This window comes from Galeopterus variegatus, unplaced genomic scaffold (genome assembly GCF_000696425.1).
Source record: "Galeopterus variegatus unplaced genomic scaffold, G_variegatus-3.0.2 Scaffold4613, whole genome shotgun sequence".
NCBI classification, from domain to species: Eukaryota; Metazoa; Chordata; class Mammalia; order Dermoptera; family Cynocephalidae; genus Galeopterus; species Galeopterus variegatus.
The window spans coordinates 99833-120006 of record NW_007730724.1 but is presented as its reverse complement, the minus strand read 5'-3'; the positions used below and the strand labels follow the sequence as shown (position 1 = coordinate 120006).

General features: G+C 50.7%; 1 protein-coding gene across 3 annotated transcripts; it reads left to right on the top strand.

The window, feature by feature from the left end:
* Positions 1-8: 8 nt before the first annotated feature.
* DHX38 (DEAH (Asp-Glu-Ala-His) box polypeptide 38) lies at positions 9-19287 on the top strand. 3 transcript variants are annotated; one of them, XM_008587977.1, is made up of 27 exons: positions 9-325; positions 2741-3080; positions 3442-3626; positions 4475-4579; positions 5130-5277; positions 5408-5526; positions 5653-5729; positions 6226-6381; positions 6929-7090; positions 7291-7398; positions 7699-7811; positions 9271-9408; positions 9809-9995; positions 10147-10332; positions 10712-10852; positions 11252-11362; positions 11456-11572; positions 11756-11863; positions 12299-12411; positions 13108-13316; positions 13422-13576; positions 13968-14123; positions 14220-14354; positions 14532-14657; positions 15150-15245; positions 17363-17484; positions 18803-19287. In XM_008587977.1, exons 2-27 carry the CDS (start codon positions 2758-2760, stop codon positions 18885-18887), a joined length of 3681 nt encoding a protein of 1226 aa, XP_008586199.1. In that variant the 5' UTR covers positions 9-325; positions 2741-2757; the 3' UTR covers positions 18888-19287. The 3 variants fall into 3 exon arrangements, with proteins under 3 accessions (XP_008586199.1, XP_008586200.1, XP_008586201.1); XM_008587978.1 differs by having other exon boundaries at positions 231-325; positions 11300-11362; XM_008587979.1 differs by lacking the exon at positions 4475-4579 and having other exon boundaries at positions 231-325.
* The last annotated feature ends 887 nt before the right edge of the window (positions 19288-20174 follow it).

The following is a 20174-nucleotide window of genomic DNA, read 5'->3' as shown; positions in this document are numbered from 1 at the left end:
CTCCCGTCCCCGTCCTCAGATTAGAGGCGGGGTGTCGCCTCTCAGACTAAGTGTGATTGGTCGCAAGAGCTCCAGAGGGGGACACTCTAGCCCTGAGAGTCTGGTCATATTCTGTCCTAAACTCGGATCCAGGAAACGGCGTTTTCCGGACTGCTCTCGATGGTATCATCGGACGGATAGAGGGGGCCGCGCACGGTACTATGGGACAATAATGGCCGCTTTCAAGGTGCTGGTTTTGGTTCTTTGAGGCCGTCTGAGCGAGGGGAGGCGGCGCCCGCGCCCCAGAATCCGGGACAGAAGGGTCCCAAGAGTCGCGGTTAGTGAGGTGAGTGTCCCTTCTTCGTTTCTTACCTGCCCTTCGCCAATCATGGCGGCTCCAGGAGGAGGATCTCTGTGCCCAGCTCAGGTTCGGGCCTCGGTTTGGGAAGTTCCTCTCTTGTCCCTGTCACCCAGTTTGCCTTACGCACTTCAGGGATGCTGCGCCCGTCCTGCCTGTCCCGGCCTTTCTCCTTTTTCTGGTCGTATCCTGCTGCCTGGAGCGGCCTCACTGAGATGCAGGGATGCTGCCCGGGGTGGCCCTGAGCCCTTCCTCAGGCCTCCGCCTTAGCCCACTCCGACGGCCGCCGAGCCCGAGTTGGGTTCGCGTGTTTTCCTGTTCTCTCTCCCAGTGTGTCTTCAGCAGGCACCCTAGTGGGCGTTCTCTTCGAATAGATGTCAGCCCCAGCTGGGCGGGGATTTTTGTCTGTTTCGTTCTTGTCTCTATCCCTGTTGCCGAGAACAGCGATTGGCCAGGGAGGCACTCAATGAATACTTGTTGAATGAGTAAATCCAGGTTCTTTCTTCACTGTTTTTCTCGTACTTCATGTGGCTCTTTTTTTTTTTTGGCATTAATCCTTCTCCAGACTTTCTCTTTAACTCCTTGTTTGGTCTCCCAGGCAGCTAGTTAAGTCCGCTCTCTCAGATTCCTGTCCTATATTGCTGGTATCTTCCCTTGCTGTCTCTAGAAATGTCTGACTTCCTGTTCCCCTTTAATAAGTTTAAATTCATTCATTCTTTATTCGCCAAACTTTTTTTTTTTTGCCAGGCACTGGGTCAGAGCAGCCCACAAGACATAGAAATTTCCCTCACCTGCATAGAAAGGCATTCTAGGGGCATATTTCTTAATTCATACAACTGCTGAGCAGAGCCTGTGTATCTTTACCTTTCTGTCTGGATTTCCTTACATGCATACAGATGTCACCAGTATGCAGCTTTCCCTTTTTTATTCTGCCTTGTGGCATTAATACTGCCAATCTGGCCCAAGATGGGTGGTTTTACTTCTGTTACAGTTACACAAATGTGAAGTAAGGATGCAATCTCTGAAAATACTGACTCCAGAATAAAGCTTTTCCTTTTTGTCTTTTTTCGTGTCCGGCAATGGATCGCAACCCTCAGTGTCACGCCCATACGGGACCGGGACCGGCAACAGGATCGCAACCCTCGGTGCTGTGCCCCTCGCTCAGCCAGTGAGCGGGAACCGGTCTGTATGTGGGATCCGAACCCTCGGCGGGAGCGCCGCCGCACTCCCAAGCGGCACGCTTGTAGCAGTGCGCCACCGGGCCAGCCCCCTCGTGGCATTTTCAAAATGTAACTCTTGTTTCTGCATTCATATTGTGTGTTCCAGTGTGTTTGGCAATGCTCCTCTGTAGAACTGTTCATCTAAATTAGAGCTTGGCAGAAAAGTCTGGATTCTAGTGGTATTTTACCTCTCGACAGTTCCTTTGCTTCACTAACTTGTGGGAAGGAGGGGAATTATCCAAGTACACAGAATAGATGTATGTTTATAAGTGAGTGGTGTGTAGTAGGAGAGAAAGAGAAATTTGTTATGAGTTGAGTGCCAGGAAGTCTATAGTCCCTTAAATACTTTTCAGTTACACCATTTCTTAACCTAGTGTTTCTCATAAATATTTCTGGTGTATGTGGATTGTTTTTAAACTGATTTTACCTGCTGCGAGATAATTCTTGTCTACAAAACACAACTGGTCCAAGAAAACCTACTAAAATATAGAGAACGTGGATGGTAGCCTTATACCCCATCTCTACTCTCCTGTATTTGTGGTTTAAAGGGAGGGAGAGGTAGAACTTATGTGAAAACTTGGTGAGGGACCAATCAGTATATGGGAGCATAGCAAATAAAATAATGTAACAATTACATTTTTATAACTATGGTTATAGAGCACTTTCACATACACTTTGTTTGATTCTCATAGTAACTGCATGGATTAGATAAAGCAAAAATTGTTTCCATTTTTACAGATACAGAATTATGGCTAACCAAAGGTTAAATTATTTGCTTATCATCATATAGGTAGAAAATATCAAGAGCCTGGTTTCTAATTGAGCTTTCCGACTCAGATTTAGTGGTGGTTCCCCTACACTTCCATTATAGATGCCATCACGCTCTAGTGAGAGTCCTTTAGGGGGGCCTGTTCTTGCCCAGATGATGCCCTCTGTGTGTGTGTGGGGGGTGTGTAAGTAGCTATTTGGGGTATCTCTTGGGTGGGACTAGGAGAGTCTTTTGAGATTGTCACTGACTCGATGGAAAGGTCTTGGCAAGAGGTAGCAAAAGAAGTCCTGGTCTTGGGTGAGGGGGAGGGTTAACCAGCTAAATATACCCATAACTGCAGTTTTTCTGGGTTATAGAAGAGCCAAGCCTTCTTCCCTCTTATGTCCATTACCAAATGATTTACGTTTCTTCCAGAGAAATCCTAGAAACTGATGGAGGAAACCAGTGAGGATGCCTCAATCCATCGATTGGAAGGCACTGATCTGGACTCTCAGGTTGGTGGTCTTATTTGCAAGACCAAAAGTGCGGCCAGCGAGCAGCATGTCTTCAAGGCCCCCGCTCCTCGCCCTTCATTGCTGGGACTGGACTTGCTGGCTTCCCTGAAACGGAGGGAGCGAGAGGAGAAGGATGATGGGGAGGACAAGAAGAAGTCCAGAATCTCTTCCTACAAGGACTGGGAAGAGAGCAAGGATGACCAGCGAGATACTGAGGAAGAAGGCGGTGACCAGGCTGGCCGAAGTAGCCGGAAAGACAGGTAAAGGCCTTAGGATGGGCTGGCTTGAAGGGAATGCGAATGGAGGTCAGAAAATAACATCCCATGTTTATCTCCCAGTTTTTCTATTGAATATTTACAGCTTTATGGTTTCATTATGATTCTGTAATATTGAGGGTAGGTAGGAATTGGTATTTTCTTCAGATTTGTGGAGAAAATTCAAAGGTAACTAAAGAGTAGGTGATGGAGACTAGAAATGGCTTGGGTTGTCATCATATGTAAGCCTGCAGTACCAGAGAGATAAAGTAGAAAAGGGCAGATCAGTTGTTGGGCCCAGCCAAAGGTTGCGGGGCAAGGTTTTCTCCTCTGGAGGGCCCTTTGCCACTTGCCCTCCCTATTTCAGACATTATCGATCTGCTCGGGTAGAGACTCCATCCCATCCTGGTGGTGTGAGTGAAGAGTTTTGGGAACGCAGTCGGCAGAGAGAGAGAGAGCGACGGGAACATGGTGTCTATGCCTCATCCAAAGAAGAAAAGGATCGGAAGGAGAAATCGCGGGATCGAGACCATGACCGCAAAAGAGAGAAAGGTAAACTGTCCAGCATAGTTCCTGTTGCCTGTTACAATTTATTTATTTATTTATTTATTTGTCCTTTTTGAGACCGGCCGCACCACGCTCAGCCAGTGAGCGCTGTGAGCGCACCGGTCATCCCTATATAGGATCTGAACCTGCGGCGGGAGCGCTGGTGCGCTCCCAGCACCGCACTTTCCCGAGTGCGCTGTGGGCACGGCCCGACAATTTAAATAAACATGTCAGCCTTTTTCCTGTTGCAGTTTTTATAACGCCCGTTAATTGGGGAGCCCTGTTTGCATGATATCAGTCTGATTGGTTCTGACCCTATTCAGATTGAGAATAGCAGGCAGATTAAGACAAGACTTGTTGCTTATAACACACACAGCTGCTTTGCTTGAGTGTGTGGTGTTCATTTTATTATGAAAATTGGTGATAGAGGAGATAATGGGAAATATGTATAAGAAAGGAGAGTTTACAACAGTGTTGGTTGATAGAGAAAGGACAGTGCTATGGAGCGAAGCTAGACATAAAATCTAGTGCTGACTTTGCTCAGTGTTATTTGTTTTATAGCTTATAGACTTGTAACTATTAAAAAACTATTCACTGTAGGCTTGTAACTATTCTTTTTTGAATTCTTGCAGGAAAATAGCTGTTACTACGAATTTGAAACTTTCTAGCCAGTAACCATTTTCTCCCCTGGATAGAATGGGAGTATGTGAGTTTCAGGAACCCATGGATCCCATTAGAGCAGTGCAGGTAGCACCTGCGAGTGAGTGGGAAGACCTGTCCTTTCTCTAGGGTGAAGAAAGGTGTATGTTAAGGCAGGGTACACACTTTTTGGCTCTGTGTGTAATTCTTCACAGAAGAGCGGGATAGAAGCAGACACAGCAGCAGATCGGAGCGAGATGGAGGGTCAGAGCGTAGCGGCAGAAGAAATGAACCAGAGAGCCCACGGCATCGACCTAAAGGTAGACTTAGCTGTTTTCTGTGGTGGTCTGTGAGGGTTCAAGTGCATAAAAGGCAGAATGAGTGAACCCATCCTCAGTGGGATTGCTGAGGCAATGAGTCAGAATTCCTGATTCCAGCACGAGCCTCTGGAATACTTGGTTCTGAGTCAAGTGGGAACAGCCCTGCATGTCTCTGTTGAGATGGATGTGCTTCCTTGAGGTGACAGGCTGGTTTGCTGAATGGCAAGTTTTCCAAAAGGCAGGAAAGAATAGGGAGCCAGGGGGAAGAAGAAAGACTTACGTAAAAGGATTATTTATATTCAAGAGGGATGTGTTTGCAGATGTAAATGAATATTCCTTAAAATGTCATTATAAATACAGAATGAAAAATGGAACATTAAAATTCAAATATCTCCAAAAACCATCAAAACCATCTTATCAATTACAAATAGGTGAAAGGTTTATAAATAGTAAAAGAAACAGATCTGGGGAGTTGACTTTTGGCAAGGGCTCTAGGGCCATGTCTTGGTTAAATTAGATATTTCCTTTGGCTGTGTCTTTTGTGGCCCAGATGCAGCCACCCCTTCAAGGTCTACCTGGGAGGAAGAGGACAGCGGCTATGGCTCCTCGAGGCGCTCGCAGTGGGAATCGCCCTCCCCAACGCCTTCCTATCGGGATTCTGAGCGGAGCCATCGGCTGTCCACTCGAGATCGGGACAGGTGATGTTTGGGGTGGAGCAGCCCAGGTTCTCTGTTTGGGTAGCTGGGGATCTGGCAGGGAGAGCAGATGGCGGCCAGGGAGGCATGGCTGTGCTCAGTGACTGGTGATGCTGGTTCTGCTGTCTCGCAGGTCTGTGAGGAGCAAGTACTCAGATGACACACCTCTGCCCACTCCCTCCTACAAGTACAATGAGTGGGCCGATGACAGAAGACACCTGGGGTCCACCCCACGCCTGTCCAGGGGCCGAGGTAAGGGCTGGTGAGCTGAGCAGGGGCTGCATCTCTGGAGCCGTGTGGCTTCACAGATCTGTCCCATCCTGCTGGGGGTAAGCCAGGGTCTCAGTGTGTACTGACATGCCACCTGTTCTCCTTCAGGAAGACGCGAGGATGGCGAGGAAGGAATCTCATTTGATACAGAGGAGGAACGGCAGCAGTGGGAAGATGACCAGAGGGTAAAAGCTGTACATGTTTGAGGGGCTGAACAAGGGGTGGTGGCCGTCCCAGGTGTAGGGGGCCAGAGCACAGAGCCGCAAGTGACCCTCTAGTGGGATTGTGCTTTGACGAGGGGGCTTACACTTGGCACAGCAGTCCTAGGGCAGCTGAATCCTGTTCAGTCCCAAAGCCCTGGAATCTCCTACCAGAGGCACAGGCTGCCTAGGGAAACATCTCACTTACCGCAGCAGGTAAGGTCTAACTCTTCTTTTGTATTGCTGCCACCATGTGGCAAATCTAAGAACTGCTGTTGTGATGGGCGGCCACATGAAGTCATAGATGGACGACGTCTCCCACTGTAGCTGTCCTCCAGGAGCCTGCTCTCTTGCCCCTCTAGCGAGTGATGCTCTGCCGCATCAGTGACGTCTTACCAAGCTTCTCCCCTCCTTGTGGTTGTGTCTTGTGCATAAACCTGACCTGACCCTTGTTCTCGCCGCTTTGTCTCCTGGCCTGCAGCAAGCTGACCGGGACTGGTACATGATGGATGAGGGGTACGACGAGTTCCACAATCCCCTGGCCTACTCTTCCGAGGACTATGTGAGGCGGCGTGAACAGCATCTGCACAAACAGAAACAGAAGCGGATTTCAGCCCAGCGCAGACAGATCAATGAGGTGAGGCTGCCCACGGTAGTTGGAGCGGATTCATAGCTGGCGTGGGGGGCACGTGGGAGAAGCAGAGGTCAGGTCCAAGTGAGGACAGTGCAGCTTGTCTCCCCGTTGCCAAGAGGACCTGATCCAGGTGTACCTGGAGGTGGAGAGTGGGAGAAGGGCGTTCAAGTGGCTTAAGAAAAGCCCAGCTTGTACTTCTCTTTTGGCAGTCCTTCCTTGAGGGGTGCTGTTGATGGAAATGGGTATGGTGAGACCTGCCTCTGCGGTCTGTGCTCTTTATGGTTCTGAGTGGGGCTCAGAGTGGGGATGGTCCCCATTCATGGTGTCCATCTAGAGGTCCTGACTTAGATGTAAGGTGCTATTTCTTGGAACAAAGTATTGCAGGGGATTTGGAATCAGCAACTCCTCTGTGTAAGGATAGAGAGGGCTGGGACATCTCTAGGCCACCCATGGCCCTTCTGTTGGGACTTGATATGTGGACTTGCCTGGTGACCTCTCTGGGCAACCTTTCAGTTGCAGTTTGATCGTGACCTCTGTTGTGCCCTCACAGGATAACGAGCGCTGGGAGACCAACCGCATGCTCACCAGTGGGGTGGTCCATCGGCTAGAAGTGGACGAGGACTTTGAAGAGGATAATGCGGCCAAGGTGCACCTGATGGTGCACAACCTGGTGCCTCCCTTCCTAGACGGGCGCATTGTCTTCACCAAGCAGGTGCGGTTCCTCTGTGGCCAGAGGGAAGGAAGCTCAGAAAGACCTGGAGTGGGGAGAGACAGAGAGAGAGAGATCAGGAAAAAAGCCCCGATCACGATGGGGTGGCAACCCCCTTCATTTACTAGGGCCATTAGGAAATGAATATTCTTGCTGACTTTAGTGACCAGTGGGGAATTCTCTTCTTCCTCAACCTCCTGCAGCCAGAGCCTGTGATTCCAGTCAAGGATGCCACTTCTGACCTGGCTATTATTGCTCGAAAAGGCAGCCAAACAGTGCGGAAACACAGAGAGCAAAAGGAACGCAAAAAGGTAGGTTTCTTGTCACCTGGGGCTGGGAAGTCTACATGTACTTTTCTATTCTTTATTCTTCTTTTAAAAAATCTCATTAGACTGCAAAGGCAGAAATCCTGTTCTAAGACTCCTGTTAGGACAGTCACAGGGCCTGCTGTTAGGGCTGAGACTTGAGGCTTGTTGTGCATGGCTTGGGCCACCAGTGCCCATGCGAATCTACCACCTGCCAGACGAAGCCTGTCACCAGCCGGATTGACTTCCCATCGACCACAGTCATGTCACAGGATGGAGCAGACTTACTTTTCTTGTCTTTTTCAGGCTCAGCACAAACACTGGGAACTGGCTGGGACCAAACTAGGGGATATAATGGGTGTCAAAAAAGAGGAAGAGCCAGATAAGGGTCTGACGGAAGATGGGAAGGTGGACTACAGGTAGGCGGCTGCTGGGGGCCCTTGAGGGCAATCATGGTGGAGTTGATAGACTGCACAGCTTGTGAATAGGAAAATGACAAATTTTCACTCCGAATCTACTGCTCTTTTCCTATCTCTTCCTCCTGGTTTCTCTTCTACCATCTTTAACTTTTCCTGAGTGTTATTTCTACCACCACCACTGCCACTAGCATAGGAGCTTCCTCTATGTCAGGTAGCATTATAAGGAGAATGAGACCCAGGGAGGTTAAGTAATTTGTCCGAGGTTGTCCAGCTAGTAAATGACAGAGTTAGGATCAGACACAGACTGCCTCACTTCAGAGCCCATGCTTGGCTAACATATCTGTCAGGTGTTCAGTATGGGAAGATGGGGTTTGCTCCCTTAGTCAGGTTTCAGTTCAATTTAAGGAAGAAATATTTTTAACAGAGGTTCTAAAACAGAAAGGGCTATCTTATCAGGTAGTGACGTCTCTGTTCATGGAGGTTTTTGAGCAGATATTGGGGAACTGTTTATTGGGATTCCTGCATTGGGTATGTGGCTGGACTCAAATGGCCCTTGCTATTCTCATCCTTTGAATGCTTTCAAGACCTACTGAACTGTCACCTCTGTACTTCCGTATCAAGTGTCCCTAATGAGAAGTTAGTACTATTAATCAGCCCTCCTTAGTCTCTAGTTGATTTAATCCCTTAGGTATTGTTAGGTGGCCAGGAGGGACTGGGTGAAATTAGAAATAGGAAGCTTGACAGAGTAGGGGGAAGATCTGATGGAGGAAGAGTCTTTTGGGGGAGGGGTGGGCAGAAGATCGTGTGGACTATGTAGTACTGAGCTGCTATCTTTTTGCTGTGTGGTCTTGGGAAAATTGCGTAGTGCTTCTGAGTCTTGGGGTGTGTGCATGTGTCAGACATGGAGTGCTTTCTGTAGAAGCTGCAGGTGAAGATTAAGTGGGACAGACAGTCCTCATAGTTCTTGGAAACTGTAGGCTTCCAGACTATGCTGCCCTGCCAGGAGGAGAGAGGAAATGTGACCTACATTGGGCGCTCTGCAACCATAACTTCCCAGAAGGTCCATGCGGCTATTTTAGCTCTTTAAGTGTTATGCTGAAATTGCCAAGGGTGTCTGCTACAAGTTAGTGACCTGGTGATTGATTTCAGCTCGTCTTCTGGTCAAACTCTATTTAGGGCAGAGGATTTGCCCACTGGGTAATCTGTAACTCCTCTGACCCTTATTTAGCTCTGCTTGACCCTGGGGTGTCGGGTATGTTGTGAATGATGGATTCTCACATAGCAGTTCAGTCCTTAGGCTGACAGGAAACGTCTCAGATTACCTGGCAGTTTTGGTGTCTCAGAGATTTATTGCTGCTTGTCGAAGTGCTTCTTCTGGGTAGGAAGAAGGACAGTGACCCAGTCAAGAAGGACAGTATGGGAAATTGTGCAGGGCGCTTAGGCTGCTGTATGTTCCCAGGACAGAGCAGAAGTTTGCGGATCACATGAAGAAAAAGAGTGAAGCCAGCAGTGAATTTGCAAAGAAGAAGTCGATCCTGGAGCAGAGGCAGTACTTGCCGATCTTTGCAGTGCAGCAGGAGCTACTCACTATTATCAGGTAACTCCATGTGGGCCCCAAGAATTCCAGTATTGAATCAGGGGTCCTATTGGTCTTTGTGTTTACTTGGGAGCTCTTTTTCTTTTGTGCATTGCATCAGATGGAGAGGGGAAATAGTTTTTTCCCTCTGACCTGGTTGCCCTGGGCTACACTGCATAATGTAACAAGATGGTATCATTTTGTTTTAGCTCACCTGTTCAAACCTCACCTTATTCCACACATTTCAGTGGTATCTCAGTAAGAGGCTGTTTTCCCAGTGAAATTCTCCTCTCTAAGTGGCGTACTCCTTGGGTTGCTATCCTTGGGGCTAAGAAGCAGCAGAGGCTTTCAGAGGCTTGCAAAGGCTTGGAGTTGGCCTCCCACTTGGGCTGATTAGCCCTGTGCCTGCTGTTCCTTGTAGAGACAACAGCATCGTGATCGTGGTTGGGGAGACAGGGAGTGGGAAGACCACTCAGCTGACCCAGTACTTGCATGAAGACGGTTACACAGACTATGGGATGATTGGGTGCACGCAGCCGCGCCGTGTGGCTGCCATGTCGGTGGCCAAGAGAGTCAGCGAGGAGATGGGGGGCAGCCTCGGTGAGGAGGTGAGCAGGTGCAAGGGCTGAGCCTGTAGTTCCCTATAGCTTCTGTCCATTTGTTCTGGAGGGCGTGATCACCAAGGCCTGGACCCCAGCGTGGTGTGTGCCGGTGGCCAGCTGGTGGCCAGAGTGTCTGAGCCATCTCACTGACCTCTAGGTGGGTTATGCCATCCGCTTCGAAGACTGCACTTCAGAAAACACCCTGATCAAATACATGACTGATGGGATTCTGCTGCGAGAGTCTCTGCGGGAGGCCGACCTGGATCACTACAGTGCCATCATCATGGACGAGGCCCACGAGCGCTCCCTCAACACTGACGTGCTCTTTGGGCTGCTCCGCGAGGTGAGGCCTGTGAGGGGGGGGCCAGTCCCTCTGTGCCCCTGAGGCTTTGACTGCACCCTTCTGGTAGTTAGTGAGCGGGGCACTCCAGATGGCCTGGGGCTAATCTGGGGATGCTGAGGGAGTCTCTGACAGGCCAGAGTGTTCCCTGAGGCTTGGTTGCCGGCTGAGACCTGGGTTGTAGTTTACTCTGTTCTTGCTCAGCTGAGTGACTCATGGTTTGCTTGGGCACAGCTCTGTGGCTTCAGTCTTCAGGGTCGTTAAGATTCTAATATGCTATTTGTCAGCTTTGGCTTCTGGTTTATTTGGGACTAATGATACTGGAGGGTGGGAGCCAAGGGTCCTAATCCTATGGGCAGCTCTGTGTGACCTCTTCTGTCAGGTTGTGGCTCGGCGCTCAGACCTGAAGCTCATCGTCACATCAGCCACTATGGATGCAGAGAAATTTGCTGCCTTTTTCGGGAATGTTCCTATCTTCCACATCCCTGGTCGTACCTTCCCTGTTGACATCCTCTTCAGCAAGGTGCCGGATTCCTCCATTTTTTGAACTAACCCTTCTATGCCATGTGCTTCTCTGATGAGAAGCCAGTCGGAGGGTGTGAGGTGGGTAGGCTCTGACTCGGGGAGGATGTTGTGGGTGCTGTGGGGCAAATAGGGCAGCCTGTGGCTCCAGGACTCGGGGACAAAGGACAGTGCTCTGAGGGAGGTTTTGTTTCCTTGTTTCTTTGGAGCTGAAGTATGGGGCTCAGGGAGGCTCTGGGACTTTTTGTAGGGCCCCACAGTCAGGCCCATGTGCAGGTGCGGCAGCCCTGCAAGCCTGCTGCTCCAGCCCAGACCAGTGAGTGGGTGTGGGTTCCCAGAGGGCACCTGGTCTGTGTTTCTGACACTCCCCTGCGCCTGCTTGCTGTGGCTGGTGTTGCAGACCCCACAGGAGGATTACGTGGAGGCTGCAGTGAAGCAGTCCTTGCAGGTGCACCTGTCGGGGGCCCCGGGAGACATCCTTATCTTCATGCCTGGCCAAGAGGACATCGAGGTGAGTGCCGTGGTTGCTACCGTGATGTCTGGTGTGTCCTGTGTATGAGAGTTTGGGGCTCCAGTGTCTCATGGCAGCTCCCTGTGCCCTCAGGTGACCTCAGACCAGATTGTGGAGCACCTGGAGGAACTGGAGAATGCACCTGCCTTGGCTGTGCTACCCATCTACTCCCAGCTGCCTTCTGATCTCCAGGCCAAAATCTTCCAGAAGGTGTGATGGCAGGAATGCCTGTTCAGGGTCCCTGCTTGTGGGTGTTTCCTGGAGTCCCCCAGAGGAGGCAGGAGAGGGGGGATGTTACTCTCCAGGTGGGAAGGGGGCTGTTTCCCACTTGTGTAGTCTCTTCTGTCCTGAGGGACTCAGTTTTCCTTCTCTGCATGTCTCGCTTGGCCCTAGGCTCCTGATGGTGTTCGCAAGTGTATTGTTGCCACCAACATTGCTGAGACGTCTCTGACTGTTGACGGCATCATGTTTGTTATTGATTCGGGTTATTGCAAATTAAAGGTAAGGTAAGATACAGGAGGCGGGGCCCTAGGTCTTCACCCAAAGCTAACTTGGCTTGGGGGGTGGGAAGCCAGGCCCTCGTCCTCGGCCCTGGAATGGGGGACACACATGGAGTGGAGGTGGTGTGAGGAGGCTAGTATTTATTGAGTGCAGATTTTGCCATGTGATTGATTCATTTAATCCCTGTGACAACTTGAGGAGGTAGATACCTTAGATAACTCAATGGCTATCACAGAGCTGGTGTTCATGGGGAAAACTGCTTTAGGTGTTTATGAGAATATTTCCTGAAGCTCCAGGCTCCAAAAGGATGGCTGCCTGTGTTGCTAATGCACTTCCTCTGTAAGTGTGGCAGCCAGGGTTTGTCTTTCTCTGTCTCGAGGCTGTCTCCCTTTCCCCTTGCTCTGTCCTCAGTCAGCTCTTTGCTGCTCCTTCTAGGTCTTCAATCCCAGGATTGGCATGGATGCTCTGCAGATCTACCCTATCAGCCAGGCCAATGCCAACCAGAGGTCAGGGCGAGCTGGCAGGACGGGCCCAGGTCAGTGTTTCAGGTAGGAGCCCTGTGCTAGCCTGCTTTCCGGGGCAGCGCTGGGATTGCTGAGCAGGGGCTGGGGCTGGGATGGGAGCGGTGCTGGCCCTAGAGCTGATTCCCGAGGCCAGTGGCCAGGGATGGGGCTGCCACTTCTTGGTTCTCATTGTATGCTACCGAGTGGAGAGTAGCCATTCCAGGAAACTCTAAGGTCGGAGGCAGACCTCTGTGGAACGTGCCTGCAGAGGAAGACCCATGATTACGGCGTGCCTCCCTTCAGAGGACAGATCTGAATGAATGACATCACTGGTTCTTTTTCTCTTTTTTCCTGTTCTGATTTTCAAAAATACTGTATTCTCTATAGAAATTCAGTAAATAAAGAAAAATATTAAGAAAATAAAACCCAGCCATAATTCTAGTCCCAGCTCATTGGTTCCAGAAATGAAACAGGCACGTAGGAGGCACTGGCAGAGTTTTGAATAGGTAGAAATGAGTGATTCAAAGAAGAGGTGGGAGGTGGGGAGAGGAAATGAGAAATTCTCCTCCCTACCTGTGGGATTTCATCTGTACTGGCTGTTGTGGGATACACTCGTGGTGAGAAGCTGGAATAGAAAGTGGAACCTTCTACTGCCGTGGTCCCTGTTTAGGCAGCCAGGCCTGTTTAAGGCAGGCTGGTGCGGTGGCAGGGGCTGCAGAACTAGGGTTTTCTCCCTGGCAGGCTCTACACCCAGAGTGCCTACAAGAATGAACTCCTGACCACCACGGTGCCCGAGATCCAGAGGACCAACCTGGCCAATGTGGTGCTGCTGCTCAAGTCACTTGGGGTGCAGGACCTGCTGCAGTTCCACTTCATGGACCCGCCACCGGAGGACAACATGCTCAACTCCATGTACCAGCTCTGGATCCTTGGGGCCCTGGACAACACAGGTGTGGTGGCCAGGAGCCTATGGGCCTCGTGGGCACTGATGCTGGGGTTCTCTTTCTCTTTCCTCTGCCGTCCCATTGAGTATCTGGGCTTGCTCAACTCTCCAGGTGGTCTGACCTCCACTGGGCGGCTCATGGTGGAGTTTCCACTGGACCCGGCCCTGTCCAAGATGCTCATCGTGTCCTGTGACATGGGCTGCAGCTCCGAGATCCTGCTTATCGTCTCCATGCTGTCGGTCCCGGCCATCTTCTACAGGCCCAAGGTGGGGAGGCGGAGGCTCCTTTCTCCTCCCAGAAGGGCCAGGAAGGGTTGGGGAGGGAAACAGCTCCCCTCTGTGTCGTTCAGATGGAATGAGGGGCAGGAGCCAAAGTTTCCAAGGAATGATTTTGCTGTTTTCTGTTAACAGGTTGGGGAGGAGGAAGGATGGGCTAGATCAGTGGTTCTCAGGAAATTTGCAAGAGCATTTTCTATCTTCTAGTACCAGTGTTCCTGAGCCCGCACTCTTTAGGATATTTTATAAATTATTTTTATGTCTCCTACATGGTTAGGACAGCATGGTGATGTGTTTGAAGTTGCGTGTGGAGCAGGTGGTGGTGTGAGAACCTCTGGAATGTGCTCGGTGCTTGGAGTCTAGTTCCTTTTCTCCTATCTAGGGCCGAGAGGAGGAGAGCGATCAAATCCGGGAGAAGTTTGCTGTCCCCGAGAGTGATCATTTGACCTACCTGAACGTCTACCTGCAGTGGAAGAACAACAATTACTCTACCATCTGGTGCAACGATCATTTCATCCATGCCAAGGCCATGCGGAAGGTGGGGGTGGTGGCCCTGATGAGCAGCATGTTGCATGGGGGGTGGGTGGGGAGGGAGGGCAGGCTCCATCCTGGCCTGCCTTGTGTCCTGCTCTAGGTTCGGGAGGTGCGGGCTCAACTCAAGGACATCATGGTGCAGCAGCGGATGAGCCTGGCCTCATGTGGCACCGACTGGGACATCGTCAGGAAGTGCATCTGCGCTGCCTATTTCCACCAGGCAGCCAAGCTCAAGGTAAGCTCGGGAGCTCAGTGGGGCTGTGGCCCCTTCCTGGCATGATGCCCTTCTCTGGATGCAGTTGTACAGTTCTGGGCTTCCCCCAAAGCCTGTGTCAAGACAGTGTCTATGGATGGGGTAGCTGCATGCATAGGCAGCATTTTCCTGATGTGGCGCCTGTCATCTTTGCCCTAGGGAATCGGGGAGTATGTGAATGTCCGCACAGGGATGCCCTGCCACCTGCACCCTACCAGTTCTCTCTTTGGAATGGGCTATACCCCGGACTATATAGTGTATCACGAGTTGGTCATGACCACCAAGGTGAGTCTTCCAGGGCTCTTGCATAACACAGGTCCACCTGTCTGGACCAGGCTTTTGTGACCCCTCCTGCCTTCTGGAATGAGCTTTTAACTTGGGAGACTTGAGGCCAGGGGCAGTGCTTGGCAGGTGTTTGAGGTTGGCTTTCATTTGGGGGTTGGGGGAGGCCTTCCACAGGGCTAGCCTCTAGCACACAGTGACCTCAGCCGTGCTGACAGGATTGCTTCCTACCTGCTGCTTGGGATGAGCAAACCCTGCTGGTAGCATTAGAAGGGTTTTGTGAGATTGGGCCTCTTCTTTTGGATACTAGGGGGCATTTTCTCAAGCATGGAGGACTTGGATGGGCGAAGGGATTCACTATCTGGGGCTTTTCCCTGCCATTTCCAGCTTCGCAGGGCTGGGGTAGGGCCCTTTCATGTGGCTCCTCATGGTGGGGCCACTCTAGGAGGGACGCGACCCTCCTGTGACCTCCACCTCACTGCCTTCTGCCTGCAGGAGTACATGCAGTGCGTGACTGCTGTGGACGGAGAGTGGCTGGCAGAGCTGGGCCCCATGTTCTACAGTGTGAAGCAGGCGGGCAAGTCCCGGCAGGTGAGGACCCTGCGCTGTCCCTGGTGCTGCTTTCTTTGGGATGGCGTCCCCTCAGCTGGCACTGCACTCATTATCTGACCCCTCCTCCTCTCTGCAAACACCAAAGCTGGGGTCCAGCCAGCCTGGTCTGACCGGTTTCCCTGCACCCACTCCAGGCACTTGGCCAGCTGAGCCTTTTTTTTTTTTTAAATGATTATTGAAAAGCCCAAATGTTCACAAAAGTGGGAAAAACAGTAGAACAAGCCACCATGAATTCATCCCTAGCCTCTAATTGTCAGCATTCTGTCATTCTTTTTCTGCTTCTTCCCACCTCCCTCCACACACGTCCATTTTTTTTTTCCTGGGATATTTTAAAGTTCATCTCAGACATCATGTTATTTCACCCATAAATACTCAAGTATTTGTCTTTGAAAGGATTGTTTTTTAGATGTAACCTTCAATGCCATTATCACTGCTAACAAAATTAATACTTGATGTCACCGAAGTCTCTAGTCCTTATTCAGATTTCCCCATTTATCTTAAAGATAACTTCTTATGATTGATTTGCTTGAATCAGGATCCAAGCATTGCAGTCAGTTGTGTGTGGTAACTCTTATGCTGGAAGGCTCTGCTCCCATCTTTTTTTTTTAATGACGTTGATTTATTGGGGCAACCAGGACATTTGTTCTGAGAATATTCCATATTACATATATGGCCAATTGCTTCCTCATATGGTGTTTAACTTGTGTCTCTATTCTGTGTGCTTTCTGTAGACTAGTAATTAATCTAAAGTCTTGGTTAGATTCTGGTTCAACTGTGTTTGGCAAGAATGCACGCCTGCAGTGCTGTGAACTTCCTTTTAGATGCTATCAGGCTCGTAAGGCCTGGTGGCCCCACTTCTTTTTTTCTAATTTTTAAATTTTTTTAATTTTTAAGTTTATTTATTGAATCAAAATCGATAATACATATTTTTGGGGTTGAACATTGAGATATGTTGATCAAATCAATATTACTAGCATATATATTGTTACAAATTGTAATTATTCTTTATGCCCCTTGTCCAGTCTCTCCCCCTCCCCCCCTTCTAATTACCCTAGATTTCTTCTCTCTCTGTCTGAAAGAATAATGGTTACTCTGTTAATTTGTTGCCTAGATGATCTGTCTGATGCTGAGAGGTGTGGTCAGTTTCCCCAATATTATTGTAGAGCAGATGCTTCTGTCACTCTGAAATGGGCTTTGTGGAGAGAGACATCCTCTTCTTTATCACTGCTGGTGACTCTCCTTGTGTCAATGCACTCCAGTGGCTGGCAGACCACCTGTATGGTGGTTGTGGCATCTAGCCGCTTTTGCAGCAGTCATGGTTATTGTGGTGGCTGTGATGGGCCATGCACATGGAGGTGATGTTGTTGGCATGCTCCTTGGCGCTGGCGGCGTGCCTGGTTCTGGGGTGTGTCTGGTCCCCTTTTCCATTCCTCTGGTCTCTGGGTGGGCCCCGAGGCGCTGGCGCAGTGTGCCTGGTTGTGGGAGGGTGGTCTGGTACCCTTCTCCATGCCTTGGGTCCCCGGGCGGGAGGTGGCCCCACTTCTGACAGTGTGTGCTCCTGGTGGTGTCAGTCTGGTCCTCGGTGTAGATTCTCTACCTGCTGCTCCATCTTTTCAAGGTTCTAGCGTCCATCGATGACCATTGCCTGGATCTGTTCTTTAGGGTCGCAGATGTTGCTGGGCTTTTGCTTACCCCCTTCTTAGCATAGTCCTCCCCACACCGGCCCACGCACGTCTTCCTCATGCCTGTCCTTTCCAGCCAGACAGCAGCATCTTCCCTGTTTTCCTGTATTTCTTGGCAGAGCTGTGAACTTGACTTTTTAAAGAAAATGTACTTACAGAATTGAGTGGAGTGCTGAGGCATGGCTGGGTTAGGGCTGAACTGTCCACTGTCTGTCTTTTCGTTGGAGGAAAGCAGGCCTCAGCTGCTAAAGAAAAGGTGGCCTTGATGCTGGGGCAGGGAGCCACGTAGCCCTGCCTCTGAGAGCAGCCTGGTTGACAGAGTATCTGCTTTGCAGCAGGGATGTGGGTGCAGACAAGGCCTCTTGTCCCAGTGGTTCCCAGCAGGCTCAGCCAGTCCCCTCTCCACTTCTGTAGGAGAATCGGCGTCGGGCCAAGGAGGAAGCCTCTGCCATGGAGGAGGAGATGGCGCTGGCCGAGGAGCAGCTGCGAGCCCGGCGGCAGGAGCAGGAGAAGCGCAGCCCCCTGGGCAGCAGCAGGTGAGCTTCAGCCTTGGGACCCTGGCAGGCAGCCAGAGAGCAGGCCCTGACGTGGGGTTATGAGCAAAAAGAGGTTGAATGTGTAAAGGTGAATTGGTGGCAGAAGTTGCTGTGCCTCATGTGGAGGTGTGGATGGAGTTCCAGACACTTTAAAGGGGTGGCTATACCTCTGCAACTCCTGGTCATTGTCGAGTTATTTTCAGGGCCCGAGGGGGGGCTCGTGTAGCAGGGTAGGTCTTCCAGCTTTGCTGACAAGCAAGGGCGTTGGAAACCACCGTGGACAGGTGAGAAGAGAGCCTTGCACTTTGGCGTCTGTGCAGTACCTGGAGTTAGGCCAGACTCATAGGGTAAGGACACAGCCTTCACTGCAAATACCAGCTGCAAGTGTGGAGGTCACCCTCACTTCTGACCAACTTGTACGTATCTGGGGATCCCTGTGGACTCCCTCAGGCTCAGTAATTTGCTAGAATGACTCGGAGCTCAGGAAAGTCCTGTACTTAAGATTACAGTTTTATTTTAGTAAAAGGATACAAATCATACCCAGCCAAAGGGAAAGATGCATAGAATGAGGTCTGGGAGGTCCCAATTATGAAGCATGCTTTGTCCTCAGGACTACATTACCCTCCTGGCATGTCAATGTGTGACAGTGTGCATGCAGTCTTGCCAACTAGGGAAGCTCACCTGAGCTTCGGTGCCCGGTGTTTCTAGCAGGGTTTCATTACATAGGGATGAGTGATTGAATCATTGCCTGTATGCTTGAGCGCCACCTCCAGCCCTTCCCTTCCCCGAGGTTGGGCTGATGTCATAGGGCTCAGAGGCCCTACTTGAACCCAGGACTGGTTTCTGGCCAGGCCAGCCCCATCCTGAGTCAACATAAACTCAGATGTGGTCTGAGGGGCCCACCCTGAGTAGCACAGACACTCCGATCACATGGGAAATTCTATGGATTTAGAGTTACCTGCCAGGAGCTGGGGATAAAGGCAGGTCAGATTCTTACTCCCCTTCTGGAGGGGTGGTCTGGTGAGGAGGATGGAAGGCTGCCTCTGCAGCTCACCTAGGGGTAGGAAAGGAGTTGTTAAAAATTGACCTTAAACATTCCTTAAGGGATATCAGTTTGAGGTGAGCTTCCTTTATTTTGTTACTCTCCTAGTTGAAAATGGGGAGGCCTGGGGGTGGGATTATGCTGGGGCAAAATCCTTCGGCCCCAAAGCTGCCTCACACGTGGGTTAGAAACGGCAAGGCCACAGGCTTGTCTGCCGTGTACTCTGCAGGGAGTGAGGAACCGTCTGGTCCTTAACCCATCTCTTTGTGTCTCCAGGTCTACAAAGATCTACACTCCAGGTCGGAAAGAGCAAGGGGAGCCCATGACCCCTCGCCGCACGCCGGCCCGCTTTGGGCTGTGAGCTGGGGCCGTCCTAGGAGAGGGTAGCAGCCACACACTGGGTCCTGAGCCCTCTGGCAGGAGTGCCCAGAGGCTGCAGACAAAGCCCTTCCATCTGTGGACATCATGGCCCTGGGGCAGTTCCTGCCGGGCCAGCCTCTGCTGCAGGGGCAGGGGAGCTTCTCAGTGCAGGAGCTTGGAAGGAGCAGGGCTGTGGAGCAGCCAAGATGCTTCCAGAGCATCAGGACCTCCCAGACCGACCATGTCCAAATAAACTGGCCCCAGACGTGTGGTGTATGAATGACTTGGCTGAGATCATGTCTTTTTAATCCTTGTGTAAAGCAGCAAAACAGACCTGGAGGGAACTGTAATTTGGTTATAATTCATGATTTGGAAATAAATATATTATTTGTAAAATGTGATTGTCTTTGCCTTCCCTTTTCCTTCACTGCCCTAAATCATGCAATGAGGAGAAGCAGGCAGAAGCCCTGCCCTCAGCTCCTTGGATGGGTCTCCCAGAGCCTTCGCTCCCCCTTTTTGCTGTTCTCCAGGCGGTGCTTCCTAGAGGAGGCCAGGGACACAGCTGTCAGGTTTGGAGACCTAAGAACAGCTGGGGGCACCAAGCCCAGGGCAGCCTGCTCTGAGGGTACCAGCTGTTCCTGGGTCTGGTGGCAATGACAAGGCTGGCCTTGGTGGCCAGGTGGTGGGAGGGAGGTGAGCAGAGCCCACACCAGCCTTCTAGAGTGTCGGGTGGGGATTTGGCCACCATAAAGAGGCCCCTGCTATCATTCAGCATGGCAGAGGTGCCACACTACAGGTGTGGGGCCGTCTATTGACTGAAAATAGTGTACAGTGTTGCTTACTGATTTTCAATTGATAGATGATCCTTATACTGGAATCACTAGTCTTTTCTCTTGTTAAGCAGTCTCAGGCCTGCTGAAGTGGATTTTTGGGCATTCGGCCCTTTGCATCCACCATGGTCTATACTTTAGGGCAAGGCTGCTGCCGGGTGTGTACCTGACAGGTTCTGTGTTGGGGCTGAGTCACTGATGGGACTGGGGCTCAGAAGCACCTCGTGAGTTCCTTGGTGCCTGGCTCGCTGTGCTGTTAGTTCTAATCCCTTTCTCTCTCTCTTCCTGGGATTTGAACTTCTGTCAGTTATAACTGTATAAGTTAAAATGTAAGTCAATTTTGTGGATGAGTTTGGCAGCCAAGCTGTGCCAGCCAGCACCGGCTACCACCTCTACTTCCATTCTCTTTACCTCTGGCTGCTTTTACTGGGAATGCAGGTGGAAACTGACTTCTCAGG

What these genes read in the sequence shown, in the direction of transcription:
- DHX38 (XM_008587977.1), top strand. Translation starts at nt 2,758, where the DNA reads ATGGAGGAAACCAGTGAGGATGCCTCAATCCATCGATTGGAAGGCACT. An exon ending in GGGGCAGCCTCGGTGAGGAG is followed by an intron (nt 9,996 to 10,146) that starts GTGAGCAGGTGC and finishes ACTGACCTCTAG; the next exon opens with GTGGGTTATGCCATCCGCTT. An exon ending in AGGCGGGCAAGTCCCGGCAG is followed by an intron (nt 15,246 to 17,362) that starts GTGAGGACCCTG and finishes CCACTTCTGTAG; the next exon opens with GAGAATCGGCGTCGGGCCAA.